We start from the raw sequence: 18,972 nt of genomic DNA, 5'->3' as shown, positions 1-18,972 counted from the left end.
GAGACGGCGCCCAGGAAGCTCTGGGAGCACCCGGATCCCAAGAGCACCGCCATGTGGGCGTTTATGCAGGATGCCAACGCAAAATATGGATTGAATATGCAGGCGAGTTCAAGACACATCCCCCTCCATGGACTCGAATATCTAACAGAACATGTGTAGGACTTCCCGTCTCTGTATGAATGGTCCTGCTCTAACCGCAACCAATTCTGGTCCCTGGTGTGGGAAACCATGCCTTTTATCCACTCCGGCAGCTACACCCAGCCTGTTGACGAGTCTGTCCCCGTCTCCCAGCTCCCGGCTTGGTTTGAAGGAATCAAGCTCAACTGGGCAGAGAACTTTCTCTGGAGCCGTAGCGCCAATGATGCCCCTGGTACGAGGACCCAGCTGAACAAGGAGGACTCCAAGATTGCGCTCACCGAAGTGCGCGAGGGCAACACCGAGGTTCGGCACATGACGTGGGCTGAGCTGCGGAGGAGGGTGGCCGAACTGGCGACGGCGTTGAAGGAGAGGGGCGTCGAGAGGGGAGATCGAGTCGTCATGGTGGGAGCACACTCGGCCACGACTCTGCTTGTGTTTTTGGCAACGACCTGGCTGGGTGGGTTGTTCAGTAGTAGCTCGACTGATATGGGGGTCGGTGGGTTGCTGCAGAGGACGGTGCAGATTGATCCCAAGGTGAGTTTTTCGGCAGCCTTTGCATCACTGGCCACCGAGGAGGCACTGGCCGGAGGGTAGGGAGCTACGCGGCTGACGGGTGTCATGACAGTTTGTCTTTTTCGACGATGGCGCCATGTACAATGGTAAAACAATTGATCTGCGTGACAAGATTCAAGGAGTCATGGAGGGACTGCAAGAATGTCCGTCTTTCAAAAAGATTGTCGTCGTTCAGCGTTTTAAGCAGCCTTATTCTACGGACAACATCTCCAACACGGAGCGATTCGACGACTTTCTCCTTTCCAAGGGATACAAGCAGCCGCCTCCCATGGTTCGCATCGGCTTCCAGGACCCCATGATTGTCTACTATTCCTCTGGAACGACTGGTATTCCAAAAGCAATTGTCCACGGGGTGGGACCTCTCCTCATAAGCACACGCAAGGAGGGCATTCTACACCGTTGCGTCACTCCAGATGACGTTGGGCTGCAATACACCACCACCGGATGGATCATGTACCTGTCCAGCGTGTCGCAGTTGGCCTTGGGGGCCAGGGCCGTGTTGTACGACGGCTCGCCGTTCATCCCTGATCCCACCGTCTTGCTGAAGATTGCAGAGCAGCAGGGCGTGACGACACTGGGCCTCAGTCCGAGATGGATGACGGAGCTGATGAAGCGCGACATTGCGCCTAGAAAGGTGGCTGACCTGTCCAAGCTGCGAAGAGTCGTCAGCACAGGCATGGTGTTGCCGGACCAAATGTTTGAATGGTTCTACGACGTGGCGTTTCCACCACAGGTCCAGCTCGCCAACATCTCTGGAGGTACCGACATTGTAAGGCAACCCTCCCCTGTTTCCGCATCTTTTTTTCAGTTGTCTCTCGTGCCTCAACTAACTTCTGCGTCCAGGCTGGCTGCTTTGTTCTCGAGAACCCTCTCACCCCCGTCCACGTAGGCGGTTGCGTCGGTGGCTCGCTCGGCGTCCCCATTGCCGTCTACGACCACGATCTCCCCGACGGCAGCGACGGCAAACCACTTCCGCTTGGTCAGGCGGGCGACCTAGTTGCCACGGCTGCTTTCCCCAACGTGCCTCTATTCCTGTGGAACGACGACGCGCCCTCGCCCGGTAAGAAGTACCGCGGGGCCTACTTTGACCGCTTCAACAAGGTCTGGGCGCAGGGCGACTTTTGCGTCTTCCACCCCAAGACTGGAGGCATGCTCATGCTCGGTCGATCAGACGGCGTCCTCAACCCTAGCGGTATCCGGTTTGGCAGCTCCGACATCTATGCCGTCCTCGAGAGGTGCTTCCCCGCCCAGGTTGCCGAGTCTCTGTGCGTAGGACAACGACGCCCGAGCGACCTTGATGAGCGGGTCGTCTTGTTCTTGATTATGAAGCAAGGCCACGAGCTGGACAAGAAGATGGTCAGAAGCATCAAGGACACCATTGCCAAGGAGTTGACCAAGAGGCATGTGCCCAAGTACATCTTTCAAGTACCCGAAATCCCCGTCACTGTGAACGGGAAGAAGGTCGAGTTGCCGGTAAAGAGTATCATTTCAGGGAAGACGGTGAAGCCGAGTGGTACCCTGTTGAATCCGGGTAGCTTGGAGTATTTCTATAGGTTCCAAAAGGTGGAAGAGTTGGATGAGCCGGTTGCCAAGTTGTGATGGGTGGGGATTGTGCTTGGACTTGAATGTTTGTACCGTGTTTGGCTTGTAGATGATGCGTGTGCCTTGGAAGTATTTTCATGGCTCGGGATGGTCGCGTGTAGTCTGTGTTGGCTTGGGCTCCGTCAGGGTGGATCTTTTGTGTCATTGTGCCATGAGGGCGCCAGTTGTTCTGCGCCGCAAAGGATCCATTTCGGAAGCGGATTTTGTCATCTAAACCGAATGAGGACCATTTATAGATTACGGCGTAAATTGGATCGGCTAAATGGTGTTGAGTCTGACATGGTGCTGGATAGAAATTGTTCAGCCGCGTAGGCAGCAGCGGACACCGCCAGTCTTATATGAAACAACTTTCCCACCAAGTCCTCTCCCTGAATCAACAATCTGCTTTTGCTGGATCTCGTGCTCAGATAACAATCACCACCAACGTCTTTCCTGTACCTTGTCGAAAAGTTAGAAAATCATTGCACAGTGTCTGTCTGTTTGTGAATTCCCACCACTCCCCATCACACCGTGAGCCTCTGTTTCCGTCATGATGACTCCCAGCGGTAGCCTACTCCCCGATGGGCAGGACAGCATCTTTCGCCTTCGGGAAGCCAATCCCAGTGACGCTCCGGCCATGGCCCAAATTTGCATGGAAGCCTTTGCCTCTGGTCCCATTGCCCGCGGCCTCCATGGACAGACGGGTTTTAGCGAAGCAGGTCGAGCTTCCATGCAAGCTGGCATGGAAAGCGATCTCAGGGCAGGTAACTCCAGCACAGTGAGATACGTAGTAGCCGAGCTGGTGGACAATTGCTCCAATCCGGCTTCCATGCCCTCCAATACGTCTGGTGACCGGCCATGCCAAACGCCCAGCACGTTGATCGGCTTTGCAAAGTGGCTGTTCTACCCGGATCCAGCAAAGTCCGCGCAGGGTCCCACGACTGTATCGACTTCTTCTCTCGACGAGGGATCAAACCTGGGTCTAGCACAGGCCTTTTTCGGAGGGTGCCACGAGCTTCGACAACGGTACATTGAGCGTGAGGCGAGACGGCATTGCATTCTGACCATTTTGGCTGTTAGTCCAACGAGACGAGGACTTGGTGCTGGCTCTGCTCTGGTGGGCTGGGGCACGGATTTGGCGGACCGTGAGGGATTGGACTGCTGGCTGACCAGCACTCCGGTAGGGTATGGGGTGTATCGAAGGGCTGGTTTTGGCGATGTAGATGTCTTGGACTTGGTTTTGGGGCGTTGGGGGCTGGGCAAGGTGGATGGTGAGGATTGGGGGGAGATGTTGGCGGTGGATGGATTTGGTGGTGTTGGAGGAGGCTTGTATCGTGTGGTGTTGATGTGTAGGAGGGCGTTGAATGGGTAGAGCACAGATTTCCACAACCCATCGCCACAATATTGAAAGATGCTTAGAAAGGATCCTTTTATTGAATTCATTGACGATTCTCGAGTTTGCAGTCTTGTTACCTCCCATCTGGCCAAAAGGGGCAAGCGCCACCGACACTGTGCAGCATGCACCCCCAGCATCAAACATGACCTCCACTTTCAACCTCATCAACATCATCAACCTCCATCCGCCTCGCTATTTGTAAGCTGTCTGGCACAATTGAACGTTTCTCTTCCAAGATAGTACACGGTGCATTTCAAATTTGCCAAAGCTAGCTTAGACGGTGCTAATCAAACAGAACGGTGTTCTGAGGTTTGCCTATTTCCCCAAATCGCGACTGCTCCTAATTCCTCGGTTGACTGACTTGTGTCTTTCGCAGCCGGCTGTACCAAGCCAAGAACTACATTGGACACAGTGACCACATTCTGGATCTCACGATGTATAGTCTCCCTTCTCACTCTTATCCAACTTGACACTGACTTCCCCTGATGGAGAAGCATAGGACGTTCCGGCCGTGGCTCGCCGTTCGCGTTTTACGCCGTCTTCCAGCCAATCCACCCATTTCTGTCTGACTGCATCCGAGAGCATATCCCCTGCATCAGAGGCTTGCTTTCGAATTTCTAGATTGCCTCCAGTCAGCCGGACAATTTCGAGCCCTTCATTCCGATAGGAGAGGGCAGTGTCAATAATGTGCCTTAAAAGGGAGAAGAAACGACCCAATGACGACTGGTTCTGCTCTTGCCAGTCTTGAACTTCTTCTGTCACATTCTTTATCTGCACCTCGCGAAAGATACCTCGTTCGTGGTACGCCAGAATGAGGTTTGGGGTTTGAGAGACCCAAAGGCGAGGCAATTGCTCTCCAAGTGTGTCTTCATCCCGTCGCTTGATCGAGCGTGTCTTCAAGTCGAAAATGGTCTCCTGCGGTGTTTTTGAGCCGGCGTCTCTCACTTCGAGGGCATTGATGAACTTTTCCGAGTCGTCTGCTGCGCTTGCTTGACCCGCAGACAGTCCTTCAAACTGAGTGAACAGGTCGACATTTCCGAAACCAACCCTCGCCCTCGGGGTGGATGGTTCGTTCGGTTTGATGTACCCGTCGCCCTCGAACCGTACCATCACGTCCAGCCCGCCAAATTTATATTTGACAATGCGCTGATGCGAAAGAGATCTGCGTACATCTGGCTCCCAGGTAGTGTACGCTTCGGGGAACGTGTGGCCATAACCTCTTACATCTGGTATCCTTTCCCTGGGCGAATTCTCTCTGCGGATCAGATGGACTGTTTTACCAACAGCTTCAACAAGCATTCGAAACGGCTTGTCATCGCCTCGCACAAAACGGAGCAAATTACCCAGCGTGCTTCCGCAGGCAAACACGTCCACACGGCGGGGCATGTTCTGCATTTTCATCACGGAGACGACTGCGGGCTCCAGAGGGTGGTCGGGATAACATGCTGCATTGCGATCTCGATAGTAGATGCCCTTGTCTTCTTGGAGCTGGTAGGGCTCTGGAGGAGTCCACAGGGGTGGTTTGCCTGGCAATACCATTAGCTTGACGTCTGAAAGGGGATATTGTTCTGGCTCTTCGTACCTGGGACTACAATTGTTGGTTTCTTCTCATCGAGCCAGTTGTAAGATGCAACAAGTTCGGCAGAAACAATTTCAAAACGACCTGGTTTGTCACCTTTGGCGCTGTCTATTACCCTGTCATGTGTCGAAATGATCTCAACCAAAAGTCCGAGGGGAGGAGCGGGTGAAGGGACAATAGTCGATGACCACCGCGTGCGATCTCCGCGGAACCTGCCTCCACGCGGTAGGCCCTTGTGGCCGAATGGTGCTCTTCGATGGTGATTTTGCCACATGTCTTTGGGAACAGTACTTCTCTTGGTACGGTCGACCTTTGAATGATGATGAGTCAAGATGTAGGGTGATCTCTTACTTCAAGCTACCACACGCACCGGTAAACCAAGAACTAGGTAGAGTTGGCAAGACACCGTCCGTAACCCCAGCCAAAGGTCAAGTTGATGGAGAGGATGTCAAGGGGAGATTGAGGAAGAGTCCCAAGAATTGTGTTCAAGGGGAAGGTTGGCAAACGATACAAAAGGACGGTCTCGAGCTGATACAGTGACCCCAATCAGTGAATGTGGCTTCTGAAGGGAGGTGTGAATTTGTAAAGGATGCTAACGCCAACTCTAAGTGACAGAGCTCACATGCAGGTTTGATCACACATTGAAAGCGGAGGCAAGGGCTCAGCAAGCCGCCGTCAAACGGGCATGATTTCAAGGGACAAGACGACCACGTCAAATGGCATCACGTCACCGAAATTCTTTATTGTCCGGGATGCAGCTAACCACCTAGTCGAATGTCTTCACCATTCCAACAGACAGAAAGCTTCTATAAAGATGACCTCGCCCTGGTGCCTACATGAGTCAACTCTTCAAGGCTCTACTGAATTCTACGGCTGTCGTGTAACATCAAATGTGTCTCCTTCCCAGGTGCTGTAGACATGCAGGGCTTGATGCGTGTGTTACGTAGGACGGCATCGTCATGAGCAGGGGAAATGGGTGGTACGAATGGTTCTGTTTAGACAGGTCCGTAGTGACGGTGCAAGAACATTTAGTGAGCCTCAGTCAATCGCCGGAAGAGCATGAATCAACTCGACATGAATTCAAAGAGGTATCGACTAATCCATAACATAGGAACTCATGTGAAACACCCACAGCCATACTGTACACTTGACCAATGCAAACACCTCAACTTTCACACACCTCACCCCTTAAAGTCACTTTTCATCCCCGACTCGGCCCGTCTCACAAATCGCCTTCCTTTTCCTTCTCCCCAAACTTCCCGCCATTCACACCAAACCGCCAACCAGCCCATCCCAGGCCACCAACCACACTGCCGGCTCCCATGCTCCCAAGCACGCCTCTCGCCCCGAGTCCCTTCAAGCTCCCCGTCGCCAAGGCGGCTACGACACCGCCCGCCATGCCGATATACGTCCAATCGTCCATCTCGACCTGGCCCCTATTCTCAAGCAGTCGCCAGCTCCGGTCCTGCCACTCAATCAACTCGCGGCCATACATCCTCCCCGCCAGCCCCACGGCATTGATACCCAGTCCCCAGATGGCGCCCGTGGACGAAGACATGAGGATACGCTTGGAGATGGGGCCGGGGCGACGCCATGATGGAATGGACTGCCGGATAGCGGTGATGGTCAGGCCGATGAGGGAGCCGGCCGTGATGGCGCGAGTGAGCACATGTGTTGTGAGAATGGCATGAGGGAGGGGCTGGTCCTCTGCGTAGGATGTGTGCGGGAAGTAGCGCGACATGTTTGCGGATGCTGCTGTCTGCGTATTGTGTGAGGTGATGATGGTGAGATGAGGAATGTCGTGAGGTGAGGTTGGTTCAAGGTGAGGACATGGCGCCACCATTTGCTATTATTGGTGTGATTTGATGTGAGCTTGGAGGCTGCGATGTGTTGGCGTCAGCACCAATGCAGGGTCTCCGATTGGATGCTGGACGCATGTAAGACGATGGGTCGAGGGCATCGGACTATATTTTAGTCGGCTTTTGGTTGCAGTTGGTTTGATTTGGGTTTGTGCATGATTTACGATGGTTTGCAGTTTGTCGGTTCTGCATGTGGATTGGAGATGCGTCACGGGAATGAATTGATGACTCTGGTGAGTGGATTCGGCCATGTGAGTGCCAATCGCCCAGAAGGCCATTCATGAAGACTGGAGCCGGTTTTAAGCTCAATTTACCTCTTTGAATACATATACACTAAGTTCCGATGAGCTACACTGAATAGGTGGTGAGAATTGGCTGTCAACTCAACTCACTCGCTGCCCGCAGTTTGGTTACCCAGCCCTATTTGGATGTATCGGCATTGATGAGCAATACCAGATGAGACAATCAATCCCAGCTGCTGAAATGAAATCATATGACGCCCTGCAGCGAGATGGCAGTTGAAGTGACATGGAAGCCCGATTCGACACTTGGGGACCCCTCACAATGCTGCACCGCACGAGTCGAAATCAACTATCCCCACATCAGTCATCGCAGAGCACTGGCACGGAGATGACATGCATACTACGGATGCAAAATATGAAACTAGGAAATATTCTGGAAAAAGTCCGGCTAGGCGTATGGATTGGCCGTGTTTCGGTGTGGATGAAACGACAATGGGAGGTGGTGCGGACGAGTATGGATTCAATGAGCCATGTCCAGATTTAGAAACCCAGAAACGATGGACAGGCATTTTCCGATGGTTCGCATAATCTGGAGATACTGGTCATCCGCCAAAATAGCAACGGGGTCAATGCACAACCTGAAGCCAGTCTTGTCCGGGCAGCTCAAGTGCCGACAGACGCAAACGCGCCACATGGTGGTGCATCGAACTTGTGGGATCGGCATCGAGGCCTTGGTCTGGATTACTATCCTTGTAGCACATATATTGAGATGTCATTATATATAGTACTCAGGGGCCATGAGCGTCATCGATGCCTCCACTGGGGGTATCCGCTCTCACTTATATGCCGCCGAAGAAGCAGCTTTGGTAAACATACTGTTTGACTCTTCACTGAGCAGTTTTCAGATGCTTCAGGAACAGCAGACACACTCATCCCAATGGTTGGCTTCCTATCATGGTCCGTCTCTGCGCTGGTGTTCAGCGCCCTGGCAGACTCATGTGACCCCCAGTCCAAGAACAAGACACAAGATGTATTCTCAACCAACTGCAAAGGAGGACGATACACGTACAAAGAACTCGCGGCGTTTGGCTTCATACCCAGCGACACGCGAGACAAGTTTGGCGACACCTTTAGCATCGGCTCGTCCATCAGCATCGCGTCATGGCAAAAGAAGGACGCAAACAACTATGAGGGAATCCTCTTTGGCTTGCCGGATCGTGGCTGGAACACAAACGGCACGGTAAACTACCAGCCTCGCATTCACCAGTTCAAAGTCACCATGACGCTGGCGGCCAATGCGACTGTCGACAAGCCCTCCGCCGCCAACCTCGCCTTCGAGTACAGGGATACTGTTCTTCTCACGGATCCTGCTGGCAATCCCGCCACGGCCCTGGACCCAGACCAGACTGGTGGTTTGGACTTCGCCAACTTCCCCCTTCTCCCGGCGTCCACCTTCTCGGGGGACGGGTTTGGCGGGAATGGGCCCGGCGGGAGACGAGTCTCCATAGATCCCGAGTCTGTTGTTTTGGATAAAGACGGTGGATTCTGGATCGGCGATGAGTACGGTCCTAATATTTACAAGTTTGACAAGAGCGGCAAGATGATTTTCGCGGTGCCGCCACCAGATGCCCTCGTTCCGATTCGAAACGGCTCTGCAAGGTATCCCATCAACCCGTTGACCATGATTCACGAAATATCCCAGCACATTCACTAACAATGAACAGCTTCTCGTCCAACAACCCCCCTCTGTTCGACCCCCAAAAAGTGCCCAACCCCAAAAAACCAGTCCACGGTCGGCAAAACAACCAAGGCTACGAAGGCATCACCATCAGCCCAGACGGCAAGTCCCTCTTCGCCATGCTCCAATCGGCCACCAGCCAAGACGGAGGAACCAGCGACAAGACACGCGCAAATACCCGTCTCCTCCGGTACTCCATCCAAGACGGCAACACACAGCCCAAGTACGAAGCGGAGTTCGTGGTGCCGCTGCCGACATTCACAGACGCACAGGGAAACGTCAGCGCCGCTGCGCAGTCCGAGATTCACTTCGTGTCGGGCACGCAGTTCCTCTTTCTGCCACGGGACTCGGACAACGGACGCGGCCAGGAGAGCACCACGTCCGTCTTTCGACACGTCGATGTGTTTGACATTTCTGACGCCACCAACATCAAGGGCGAAGCGAGCGACGGGTTCAATTCATCTATTGCGAGTGCCGGTGAGTCTTGGCCGAAACGTCCCGTGTGGGAATGAGAACGTACTAATGAGTAGATGGGGTTTTGAAATCGGGCATCAAGCCTGCGACGGTGTGTTCCTTTATCGACGTCAATATCAATGCGCAGCTGAATAGGTTTGGGGCGCATAATGGAGGCGAGGCTGATGCGGGACTGTTGAATGAGAAGTGGGAGGGATTGGCGTTGGCGGCTGTTGATGGTGAGGGCAAGGGGGATGAGTATTTTTTATTTGCGTCTTCGGATAATGATTTTATAAGCCAGAATGGTGAGTGGCGAGTGAGTTTCGTGTGCTGTTGAGTGGTGCTGACGAATTGTAGGGTCCATGAACTTTGGGAAGACGCCATTCAAGGATGTCTCGGGGTTTAGTCTGGATAATCAAATGCTGGTGTTTAGGGTCACTCTTCCCAAGGGTAGTAAGCCGTTGTTGAAGTAGCTGAGGTGAACTTTCAGTTTCACGATACTCGTGGTTTTTGTGTTGACGGATGGTCGTCATTAAGCGATGACGCGGGAGCTTCTTGATAGGGCGCAGGATATCATGCGGATGCAGGCATCCTCACATGTGACATTAGCAGAATGAGCCATGACTAGAAAGTTTGCACTTGCTCCAGCAAAACCAATTCAAATTGTCGCAGTCATCTATCATCCTCAGCCACAAGCTGTGATGGCCCAAGGAGACGCCTTCATGGTAATACCACCAATTATGCTGTACCAATGCCCAAACGCCGTCCACAAACCCGAAGACGAACCCTCCCAGACATTACTCATCATCATCCGTCACCTCCATCATGCTCTCCCCCTTGTCCTCATCGTTCAACAACGTCCGCCGCCTCGTCACCCTCCCCTTGCCCTTGTCCAGCATCCCCCGACCACCACCGCGACGTCCATTCACCTTGTGCGTCGCCTCCCGCATCTTCAGCTCCAAGTGCTGCTCAAAGTCAACCAAGTCATCCGCCTCCTCCTCCGCAGCAGCATCTGCCAACGTAACCTCCGCGAACGCCTTGGTCAATAGTTCGGTGGCAATGCCGTCCTGCGGATGTATCGCCAATGCCTGGTGTAGCACGGCCACGGCCTCGTCTGGCCGATTCTGCTCCATCAAAATGAGGCCCTTTGCGCTAAAGATTGCTGCGTCCTTACCGCCCATCCTAAGCACGTCGTTGAACACGTCCAGCGCCTTGTTGAACTGCCCAAGGCGTCGATAGGCATGGCCCAAGTTGGTCTTGGTGGCGATCCACGCGGCCGGCTCGCTGTTAATCTCTTCGGCAATGTCGAGGGCCGCTTCAAAGTATTGCACGGCCTCCCGGGGCCGGTCTTGGTGGTACTTCACAATGCCCATTTCGTTCAACAGCAGGGGATCCGTCTTGCATAGCCCGTATGCCGTCTTGAGGAATTCTTCGGCTAGCCCCATGTTGTTGAGGGCGTGATTTTGCATGCCCAAAAAAATTTGGGGCAGGTGCGTGCCCATGAAGAGGCGTGCGGCGGTGGAATAGGCCGAGATGGCCTGGTCGTGTTCTCCTTCGGCGGCGAATGTGTGTGCAAAGCCGATCCAGGCTGGCCCAAAATGAGCATCCATCATACTAGCTTTACTAAAGTATCGACGGGCTTCTGCAATCTTGTCAATGGCAAAGTAGTAAGTGCCGACTGCCAGCCAGGTGCACGGCTCATCGGGGTGGGTGTCGGCGAGGTCGTGCGCCAAGAGGAAGAGCAGGTTCTTCATCTTGAGCTCGTACAGGCAGGCGAGGTGAACGGGGTATATGGAAAAGTTGTACTTGTCCTGCTGCAAAATCTCATTGGTAATGGCGAGTGCGTCTTGGTAGCGGCACTGGGTGTAGAGAAGATCGGCTCGCGCGAGTTGGAGGTCGGGGTTCGTAGCCAGGTGGTAGTGTGTAGAGAGCGAATCGTACGCCGTCTCGAACGCGGCAGGGTTTCGATACTTGGACAGCCGGGTAGTGTACAGCATCTTGGTAAAGTCTGCAGCTTCCTGCGATGAAGACAAGTCGCCAGATACAGATATCGAGTCAAAGTCGAGGCTCTCCAAGAATTGCCACTCCTCGTCTGGTGACAGGAGCGAGTTCTTCATGAGCTGCTGAAACGCCTCGAAGCATCGTACGTCGATTCGCACGGCGTCCTTGTAGCACTCCTTGGCTCGATCAAAGGCGTTTTGCTTGGCGTAGCATATACCCCTCAGAAAACACATGGCTGCCTCGAAGCGTCGGTTCGCCAGCTCTTCGGTGTCGCCCTCGTCATCGCGGCGCCGGTTGCCGTTGCGAGGCTGTGATTTGCGCTTGTTGCTGCCGCCGTTGGATATCAAGTGTGTGGGGTTTCGTTCTCCGAGGACTGCGAGCGCTTCTTCGAAGCGAGACTGCTTGATAAGACAGTGGCCTGCGAGATAGCGACATGACGGGTTCCGTGAGATGAGGTCTTGTTTGGACAGGAACGCTTGGGCGCGAGTGTAGTTGCCGGTAGCAAAGTGAACTTGGGCAAGCCAAAAGGCATCCTGGTCGTCATCTACACAGGATAATTGGGTTGGTTAGATTTTGGGGTCGGGGGTTGCGTTGTTTGAATCAAACTGACTTGTGAGGGCCAACAGCTTGTCTCCGATAAAGATGGCCGAATCGTGCTGGGCCTTGTTCAGGGCATCCTGCCGCCAATCCCTCAGGAACTTTTCCATATTGCGGGAAGCATGAGCTGCATAAGAAATCAAGTAGCAAGGTTATGGTGGTCTGCGGTGTGGTTCGAATTAGAAACGTGGCATGATTATCCGTATGCTGGCAACATGATGTTGATGAAGTCAGGTTGCAGCGCGTGCGATTGGCCCTGGCGCGTCAACCTTGGCCTGCCAAGATGACAGCGACGCATGGCAAGCTCCAGGGGCGTGGGCTCGGGAATAGCGGGGTAGCTCCAGCACACACGCCCCAGAGCGGCACTGACAAACGAAAAACTAGCCATACAGAGCAGTTGACGTCTGACGTATGAACAAAGAGAGCCAGCGAAAACGGTGCAAGGGCCCATGCTGTGTCACGGCGGCGGCATTGGAAAAAAAGTTGTCCAGATTGGCCGCCGATACAGGACCCCGACTCCAACACCCGAGCTCGACACCTCGAATCTCACGTCGCCTCACTCACTTGCGTCCTTTTCCGTCAATTTCACCAGCGCAAGATCAATTCGATCCTGTTCAGTCGGAAACCCACAGCCAACATCACTCACAATGGGATCCCCTCTCCCCGTCCGATCGGCCGCCCTCGCCCGCGACACCAACGAGACCAAGATCCAGCTCGCCATCAACCTCGACGGCGGCGAATTCCCAGCCGACACTGATGCCCGTCTGCTCAAGGCCACCACCGGCCATGCCTCGCAGTCCAGCAAGTCGCAAATCATCTCCGTAAACACCGGCATCGGATTCCTCGATCACATGCTCCATGCGCTAGCCAAGCACGCTGGCTGGAGTTTCGCCATCAACTGCGAGGGCGATCTTCACAGTTTGTCTTCCTCGTTACTATATAACTTTGACGAGCGCTGACCTGAAACCACTCTGCTAGTTGACGACCACCATACCGCCGAAGACTGCTGCATCGCTCTCGGATACGCCTTCAACCAGGCGCTCGGTAATCTCGCCGGCGTCGCTCGATTCGGATACGCTTATGCGCCGCTGGACGAGGCCCTCTCCCGGGCAGTCGTCGACTTGTCAAATCGCCCCTATAGCGTGGTTGACTTGGGTTTGAAGCGCGAGTGGTTGGGGAAGCTGAGCACCGAGATGGTTCCCCATTGCCTGCAGAGCTTTGCGCAGGGTGCTCGTGTTACGCTCCACGTTGACTGTCTACGGGGTGATAATGACCACCACAGGGCGGAGAGTGCGTTCAAGGCGTTGGCTGTGGCTATCAAGATGGCTACGACGAGGGTGAAGGGCAAGGAGGGTGAGGTTCCCAGTACCAAGGGTACGTTGAGTGCTTGAGCTCGGGCATATTGCGAGAATGATTCAGACTTGGGTAGAGATACACAATTGGGTAAATATAAGTCATGACATTGTAATGGCCATGTGGTGTTGTACTATGCAATTCTGTGAATGGTGCGGCGTCGATTACCCTATGCACGATGAAATGTATTCTATTAATCTGTCGTTAACTCGAGCCAAAATCGCCTACTTCAACATCTCACGTCCGATAATCCCCATTGATCGTAACGTAGTCGTGGCTAAAGTCGCATGTCCAGTGCACGGTGCTCGCGTTACCCGTGCCAAGCGTAACCAGAATCTCAAGGTCCTCCATCTCAAGAATCTCACTCGCCCGCTTCTCGTCCACCACCTCCGGTTCGCCATTCACCAGCAGCTTGAGCTCCTTGGATCCGTCGGTGGGAATAAAGGAGACGCTGGTCTTCTCGGGAACAATCTCGGGCACATCATTCACGGGCTGGCCGGGCTTCGAAATCAGTGCGTAGCCAGCAGCGCACAGGATACGACCCCAATTGGCATCTCTGCCGTACAGGGCAGTCTTGACCAGCGGCGAAAGGGCAATGGATCGTGCGACTTGGCGGGCTGACTCCTCCGATGCGCTGTCCACCACGCGAATGGTGACGAATTTGGTAGCGCCTTCGCCGTCGCGGACAATGTACTTGGCCAAATCGGTAGCAAAGTCGGTCAGGACGGTCTGGAAGGCCTGGTAGTCGGGGGACTGCTCAGACGAAACCTCGTTGCCACCCGCAGCACCATTCGCCAACAAGGCGACAGTGTCGTTGGTAGAGGTATCGCCGTCAACAGTGATGGAGTTGAACGACCGGTCCACGGCGTGCCTGAGGACATTGGTCATGATGCTGGGCGCAATGGGAGCGTCGGTGGCCAAAATCGTCAACAGGGTAGCCATGTTGGGTGCCAGCATGCCGGCACCCTTGGTCATGCCCGCAATGCGGTATTCAATGCCCGGCGAAGAAGGAAGCTCAAACGACTTGGACATGAGCTTGGGAAACGTGTCTGTTGTGCAAATGGCCGTTGCGCAGTTGAGCCAGTCCTTGTGTGTATCACCAGCCCGGTGGATGGCCAGCGGAATGTGGTCCACAATCTTTTGAATCGGCAGCCTGCAAACAATTTAGCAATACACCCTCACACAAGTCAATTGGACTCTGTTGGACTCCTCTCACCTCTGGCCGATGACACCAGTGCTCATCACGATGGTAGAGTCCTCGGTTCCGACCCTCTGGTCCGTCGTCTCAGCCATCTTGGCCGCATCTTGCAGACCTCCGATGCCGGTCACCGCATTGGCGTTGCCAGAGTTGACAATGACGCTGCGCAGGCCAGCATTGGACTTGCTCTGCAGCAATTTTCGACTAAAGGTGACCGGAGCAGCCTGAAACTTGTTCTTGGTGAAGACGGCAGCGGCGGCACAGTCGCGGTCTGATGTGACGAGAGCAATGTCCGGTTTACTCGTGTTTCCAGGCTTCACGCCGCAGAAGATACCCGCGGCTGAGAAGCCTTTGGGATAGGTGCCCGAGGTAGGGACATATTTGACCTTTTTGGCGGGGACGCCGTTGGTGGAAAAGGCGCGAGCAAACTTCATCCTGGTGGTGATGTGGGAGGGTGAAGGTTTGAATGTCGGTGCTCTATGGCCGGATACCTAGTATGTGGTGACTGGCCATGTCATGGCGGTGACTCAACCGGTTGCGATGCAGAAATTAATGGCCGGAAAGCCAAGTGCAGTGTGCCGCATTTATGGACAAGAACAATTACAAGTTTGTAATTCCAATGGATTTATAGCTAGTTATATTGGTGTATTCGTTGTGCATCTATACTCTACGGTTTGCAGGCATGGAGACTCATCTCTCCAGCTTCGTCTTTGGATACGCTGGACCGGTCAGCTCCAATGGCAAACAGGCGCCATTCAGAAGCTTTGAGACATGCTAGTTCAAAGGGTTGAGTCTCTTATTGCGTAGTTTGTACTATTCCGAAGCCAAAAGCGCACAAGACGACATCGGCTCACTTGCTGATGACTTTGCCCACGAGATGAGTCAATTCCAAACCTTGCACTCCAGACGTAGCAACACAATGTGAGTTCAAACAGTCAATGGCGTAAAGACTTCACCCTAACGTAATCATCTCACAGAAATGCTCAGATCAAGTCACACGCAGTCAACATGGTTCCCATGATCTTTTCCGCAGCAGAATGCAAAAAGTCGACTGCAAGGCAGCACTGCGGCTGCAAAGTCACAACAGAAGCCTAGCCCCACTGACCAATCACAGCACACACATCCCTGTCACCCCTGCCCAACTATTACCTAAGCAGAGTGATCCCACACAGCAAAATTTACCTATAAATCCTCGGCCTCCCTCCTTTCCTTTCAGCCTTCTTTTTCTCCTTTCTTCTCCATCCAAGTGCACGGGCGTCTTCCTTCTCCGTGAAGCGATAAGCTGAGAGAGGAATTTTGCTAGTTGAAAACTATAACAAAACCGCTCCTGTTTGATTTATTCGGGCAGGGAATTTTTGGAACCCTCTTTTGACTTTTGTCTTTCATTGCGGTTGGTCTTTTCAGGCTGACGTGAAGAAGGATTGGGGTGAAGTGCTGGATCGGTCTTGAAGACGCCGGGTGGGAATTTTGAATCTCAATGGGCATACAAAGCAATGCGTTTTAGTCAATGGTGGTAAATGTCTTTGCGAGATGAATATCGTAGATTTGCCGTGTCAATCTTTGATGACTGCAGGTGTTGCTTCTAAAATCTTGTGTGTTTGACTCAAGATGTTACCAAATCTTTCCCCTGGCAGCAGATGCCGAATTTCGGCATCCAACAAATGCTCAACCAAGCCGCAATCAAGGCATCGCAATAAATAGCAGAATCACTTTATTTTGAATTTACCAATATCCGCCGTCATAATGAAGTAGCGCTTGGGTCACCTCGCCTTCTGCCTGCCCCTTTGCTGGGTGACGGAGGACTGTAGCTTCAAAGGTTCTTAGCGCGGGGCATGAATCCTCCACCCAACCTCAGTGACTCAACTTTTCTCAAACCATCAATTTTGAGCCAAGCTGCCATCAGCACCATTTAACCCTTCGCCGACCTGCAAATTTCCCACAACACTTGAAAATCGTCATGCAGCACATCTAGAAAGCCATCCAAGTTCTTCCTCTTCGATTGGCAACCGAATCGTCCCCTCACCGACCCAACCGTGCCCCTCGTCGAAACTATCCCATCACGTTCGACGCCCGTTGACCAACAGACGTCCAGCCCTCATGGCTACCGAGGGGGCACAGGTCGCTCCCACAGGCGACGCCGCCGCAAAGAAGGACCAGAATCCCCAGGGCCAGACGAAAAATCCCCCTCAAAAGGGCCAAGCCGCAGCCACAGATGCCCCCGGCGAGAAGAAGCTATCAAATGCCGAACTGAAGAAGAAGGCTAAGGAGGAAAAGGCGGCCAGAAGGGCACAAGCAAAGCTTGCACAAGGCGCAGCAGCAGGAGCAACAACGGGGCCTGTAGGACCACAAGGAGCTGCTGCCGATGCAAAATCAGGCAAGGGCAAGGCCAATGTCCCCAAGCAAGGTGGCCACCCGGTCTCGAGTCACCAGCGTTCAGCTTCGCGTGCCGTCCCGGCGCCTGCGGTGAAGGAAGTTGTGAAGCCCAAGATCCCAGAATGCTTCAGCCATCTGTCCATGGCGCGAAGGATCGCCATGACACAGGCGGACAAGGACGTCACTCCCACTGTTCTCGCCTTGGGACAGCAAATGAGCACATTCGAGATTAGCGATAGCATCACTCGGCTCGAAGCCACGCTGCTGGCGTTCAAAAAGGTATCTCTTCACCTTTCCACTCACACCTCTGTATACACGAGCTCTAACAAATGCCCAGGTCATTGATGCGTACACCACCCCCCACGGCAACACATTCTCCCGCCACTTCACGTCGCACTTCCTCAACCCTCAGATCGAGTACCTCACAGCCTGTCGACCCATGTGCTTCTCCATGGGCAACGCCATCAGGTGGCTCAAGCTCCAGATTAGCAAGATCGACATTGATCTGCCCGACAGCGACGCCAAAAAGGTCCTCTGCGAAGCCATTGACAATTTCATCCACGAGCGCATCACCCTCGCCGACTTTGTCATTGCCAAGACGGCCGCGGACATGATTGAAGACGACGAAGTCATCCTCACCTATGCCCACCACAAGCTCGTCGAGCGTTCCCTCCTGCAGGCCAAGTCAGACGGCAAACGCTTCAAAGTTATCCTTGTCGACGACCCCTTTGACCGCGTGGGACTCGAACACGCAAAGAAGCTGGCCGCCGCCGGCATTCCCGTCACCTATGCCTCCGATATGGGTGCTCTACGGTCAAATCTGCAGGAGTCGACAATGGTGTTTGCCGCCGCAGAGGCCATGTTTAGCAATGGCTCCATGTACGCCCGCGCGGGCACCTGCGACATTGCCACGGTTGCTACGGACTTGGGGCTCCGGGTGGTGGCTTTGTGCGAGACCATCAATTTCACGGAACGAGTGTCGATTGACTCGCTCACCTACAATGAGATTGATCCCGAGAGAAACACAGACGAGGGGTTCAGACTGCTGTTCGACACCACCAGAGACAAATTCATCTCCGTCGTCGTCACCGAGCTAGGCAACTCATCAGCCATGTCTGTCCCCGCCATTCTGCGAAAGTTGGAAGAGCTGTAGAGTAGTAATATAAATTCATGTCATCCCATGTCGAGCCCACGTCAAATGAAGCCCAATGCAGTAGCACAAAAGAAACAGTCTTTTATTTCCCAAATGCGCTTCTATCCCATATGTACAATTCTTACACGCCAAGCCACGTCTTGTAGAACAACCCTGCCCTCTCAATTTACTGCAACGCCCCAGCAGCGCCCTCTGCTTCCGCTGCCTCCCGCTCCGCCTTTCTCTTCCTCTTCTCTAGCAAAAACGCTTTTCGCTCGCTCAACATGGCGCTCTGCTTGTCGTCGATGCCCTGGAGCCAGTAGCCGAAGGAGGCGCCGCCCAGAGCGTACGCAGGATATGCCCATAGGGAAGACTTGTTGAAGAAAGGACGCATTTCGATGCCGACTTGCCAGAAGCGGACGGCGAGGCCTAGGCAGGGATAGTTAGCTTGATACTGAGTCGGGGGCATGGCGTTCAAAGTCGGCGATTGGGGGTTGTTGTGCGGGAAACGTACCGAAGCAGCTCCAGAATGCGATGCGGTGAACCATTGTGGGCAATTGGTCGCTCGGGAGGCGATTGAGCGGTGGAAGTGGTGGGAGTTGGTGGTTGCCGAAATGTTGGTGCTCGTGGTGGTGAGGTCGTTGGTGATGGAGCTTGCTAGCCATGGATCAGGTCACGTGTTTGGTCACATGTTCCCCTCACTTCGACGACCACAATACCTGGGAGCGAAAGCTTTGGAACAGAATGGCAATGGCATTC

General features: G+C 53.8%; 10 protein-coding genes across 10 annotated transcripts; 5 read left to right on the top strand and 5 right to left on the bottom strand.

Annotated features, from left to right (window-relative positions):
* Window positions 1-228: 228 nt before the first annotated feature.
* On the top strand, window positions 229-2,310 carry VFPPC_13944 (acetoacetyl-CoA synthase; the record flags this gene model as incomplete). Its single annotated transcript, XM_018291716.1, has 3 exons — window positions 229-672; window positions 764-1,480; window positions 1,555-2,310. 3 exons carry the CDS (start codon window positions 229-231, stop codon window positions 2,308-2,310), a joined length of 1,917 nt encoding a protein of 638 aa, XP_018142116.1.
* Window positions 2,311-2,845: 535 nt separating this feature from the next.
* Window positions 2,846-3,664, top strand: VFPPC_06022 (acetyltransferase (GNAT) family domain-containing protein; the record flags this gene model as incomplete). Its single annotated transcript, XM_018285127.1, has 1 exon — window positions 2,846-3,664. One exon carries the CDS (start codon window positions 2,846-2,848, stop codon window positions 3,662-3,664), a length of 819 nt encoding a protein of 272 aa, XP_018142115.1.
* A 453-nt stretch (window positions 3,665-4,117) lies between these two features.
* Window positions 4,118-5,541, bottom strand: VFPPC_13943 (geranylgeranyl pyrophosphate synthetase; the record flags this gene model as incomplete). Its single annotated transcript, XM_018291715.1, has 2 exons — window positions 4,118-5,214; window positions 5,271-5,541. 2 exons carry the CDS (start codon window positions 5,539-5,541, stop codon window positions 4,118-4,120), a joined length of 1,368 nt encoding a protein of 455 aa, XP_018142114.1.
* A 948-nt stretch (window positions 5,542-6,489) lies between these two features.
* VFPPC_06021 (ATP release protein) lies at window positions 6,490-7,008 on the bottom strand (the record flags this gene model as incomplete). Its single annotated transcript, XM_018285126.1, has 1 exon — window positions 6,490-7,008. One exon carries the CDS (start codon window positions 7,006-7,008, stop codon window positions 6,490-6,492), a length of 519 nt encoding a protein of 172 aa, XP_018142113.1.
* A 1,297-nt stretch (window positions 7,009-8,305) lies between these two features.
* Window positions 8,306-10,032, top strand: VFPPC_06020 (outer membrane autotransporter; the record flags this gene model as incomplete). Its single annotated transcript, XM_018285125.1, has 4 exons — window positions 8,306-9,027; window positions 9,093-9,583; window positions 9,637-9,864; window positions 9,917-10,032. 4 exons carry the CDS (start codon window positions 8,306-8,308, stop codon window positions 10,030-10,032), a joined length of 1,557 nt encoding a protein of 518 aa, XP_018142112.1.
* A 324-nt stretch (window positions 10,033-10,356) lies between these two features.
* On the bottom strand, window positions 10,357-12,267 carry VFPPC_06019 (cell division cycle; the record flags this gene model as incomplete). The annotated part of the gene is made up of 2 exons (XM_018285124.1): window positions 10,357-12,104; window positions 12,171-12,267. The coding sequence occupies 2 exons, from the start codon at window positions 12,265-12,267 to the stop codon at window positions 10,357-10,359; spliced, it is 1,845 nt and encodes a 614-aa protein (XP_018142111.1).
* Window positions 12,268-12,804: 537 nt separating this feature from the next.
* Window positions 12,805-13,548, top strand: VFPPC_06018 (imidazoleglycerol-phosphate dehydratase; the record flags this gene model as incomplete). Its single annotated transcript, XM_018285123.1, has 2 exons — window positions 12,805-13,075; window positions 13,136-13,548. The coding sequence occupies 2 exons, from the start codon at window positions 12,805-12,807 to the stop codon at window positions 13,546-13,548; spliced, it is 684 nt and encodes a 227-aa protein (XP_018142110.1).
* A 199-nt stretch (window positions 13,549-13,747) lies between these two features.
* On the bottom strand, window positions 13,748-15,142 carry VFPPC_13942 (arginine biosynthesis bifunctional protein ARG7, mitochondrial precursor; the record flags this gene model as incomplete). The annotated part of the gene is made up of 2 exons (XM_018291714.1): window positions 13,748-14,663; window positions 14,727-15,142. The coding sequence occupies 2 exons, from the start codon at window positions 15,140-15,142 to the stop codon at window positions 13,748-13,750; spliced, it is 1,332 nt and encodes a 443-aa protein (XP_018142109.1).
* A 1,663-nt stretch (window positions 15,143-16,805) lies between these two features.
* On the top strand, window positions 16,806-18,234 carry VFPPC_06017 (translation initiation factor eIF2B delta subunit; the record flags this gene model as incomplete). The annotated part of the gene is made up of 2 exons (XM_018285122.1): window positions 16,806-17,360; window positions 17,419-18,234. 2 exons carry the CDS (start codon window positions 16,806-16,808, stop codon window positions 18,232-18,234), a joined length of 1,371 nt encoding a protein of 456 aa, XP_018142108.1.
* Window positions 18,235-18,400: 166 nt separating this feature from the next.
* On the bottom strand, window positions 18,401-18,878 carry VFPPC_16257 (hypothetical protein; the record flags this gene model as incomplete). The annotated part of the gene is made up of 2 exons (XM_018294010.1): window positions 18,401-18,642; window positions 18,734-18,878. 2 exons carry the CDS (start codon window positions 18,876-18,878, stop codon window positions 18,401-18,403), a joined length of 387 nt encoding a protein of 128 aa, XP_018142107.1.
* Window positions 18,879-18,972: the final 94 nt, after the last annotated feature.

This window comes from Pochonia chlamydosporia, chromosome 5, assembly GCF_001653235.2.
Source record: "Pochonia chlamydosporia 170 chromosome 5, whole genome shotgun sequence".
NCBI classification, from domain to species: domain Eukaryota; kingdom Fungi; phylum Ascomycota; class Sordariomycetes; order Hypocreales; family Clavicipitaceae; genus Pochonia; species Pochonia chlamydosporia.
Note: the sequence above shows the minus strand (reverse complement) of the source record. Positions and strands in the feature narration are given on the sequence as shown.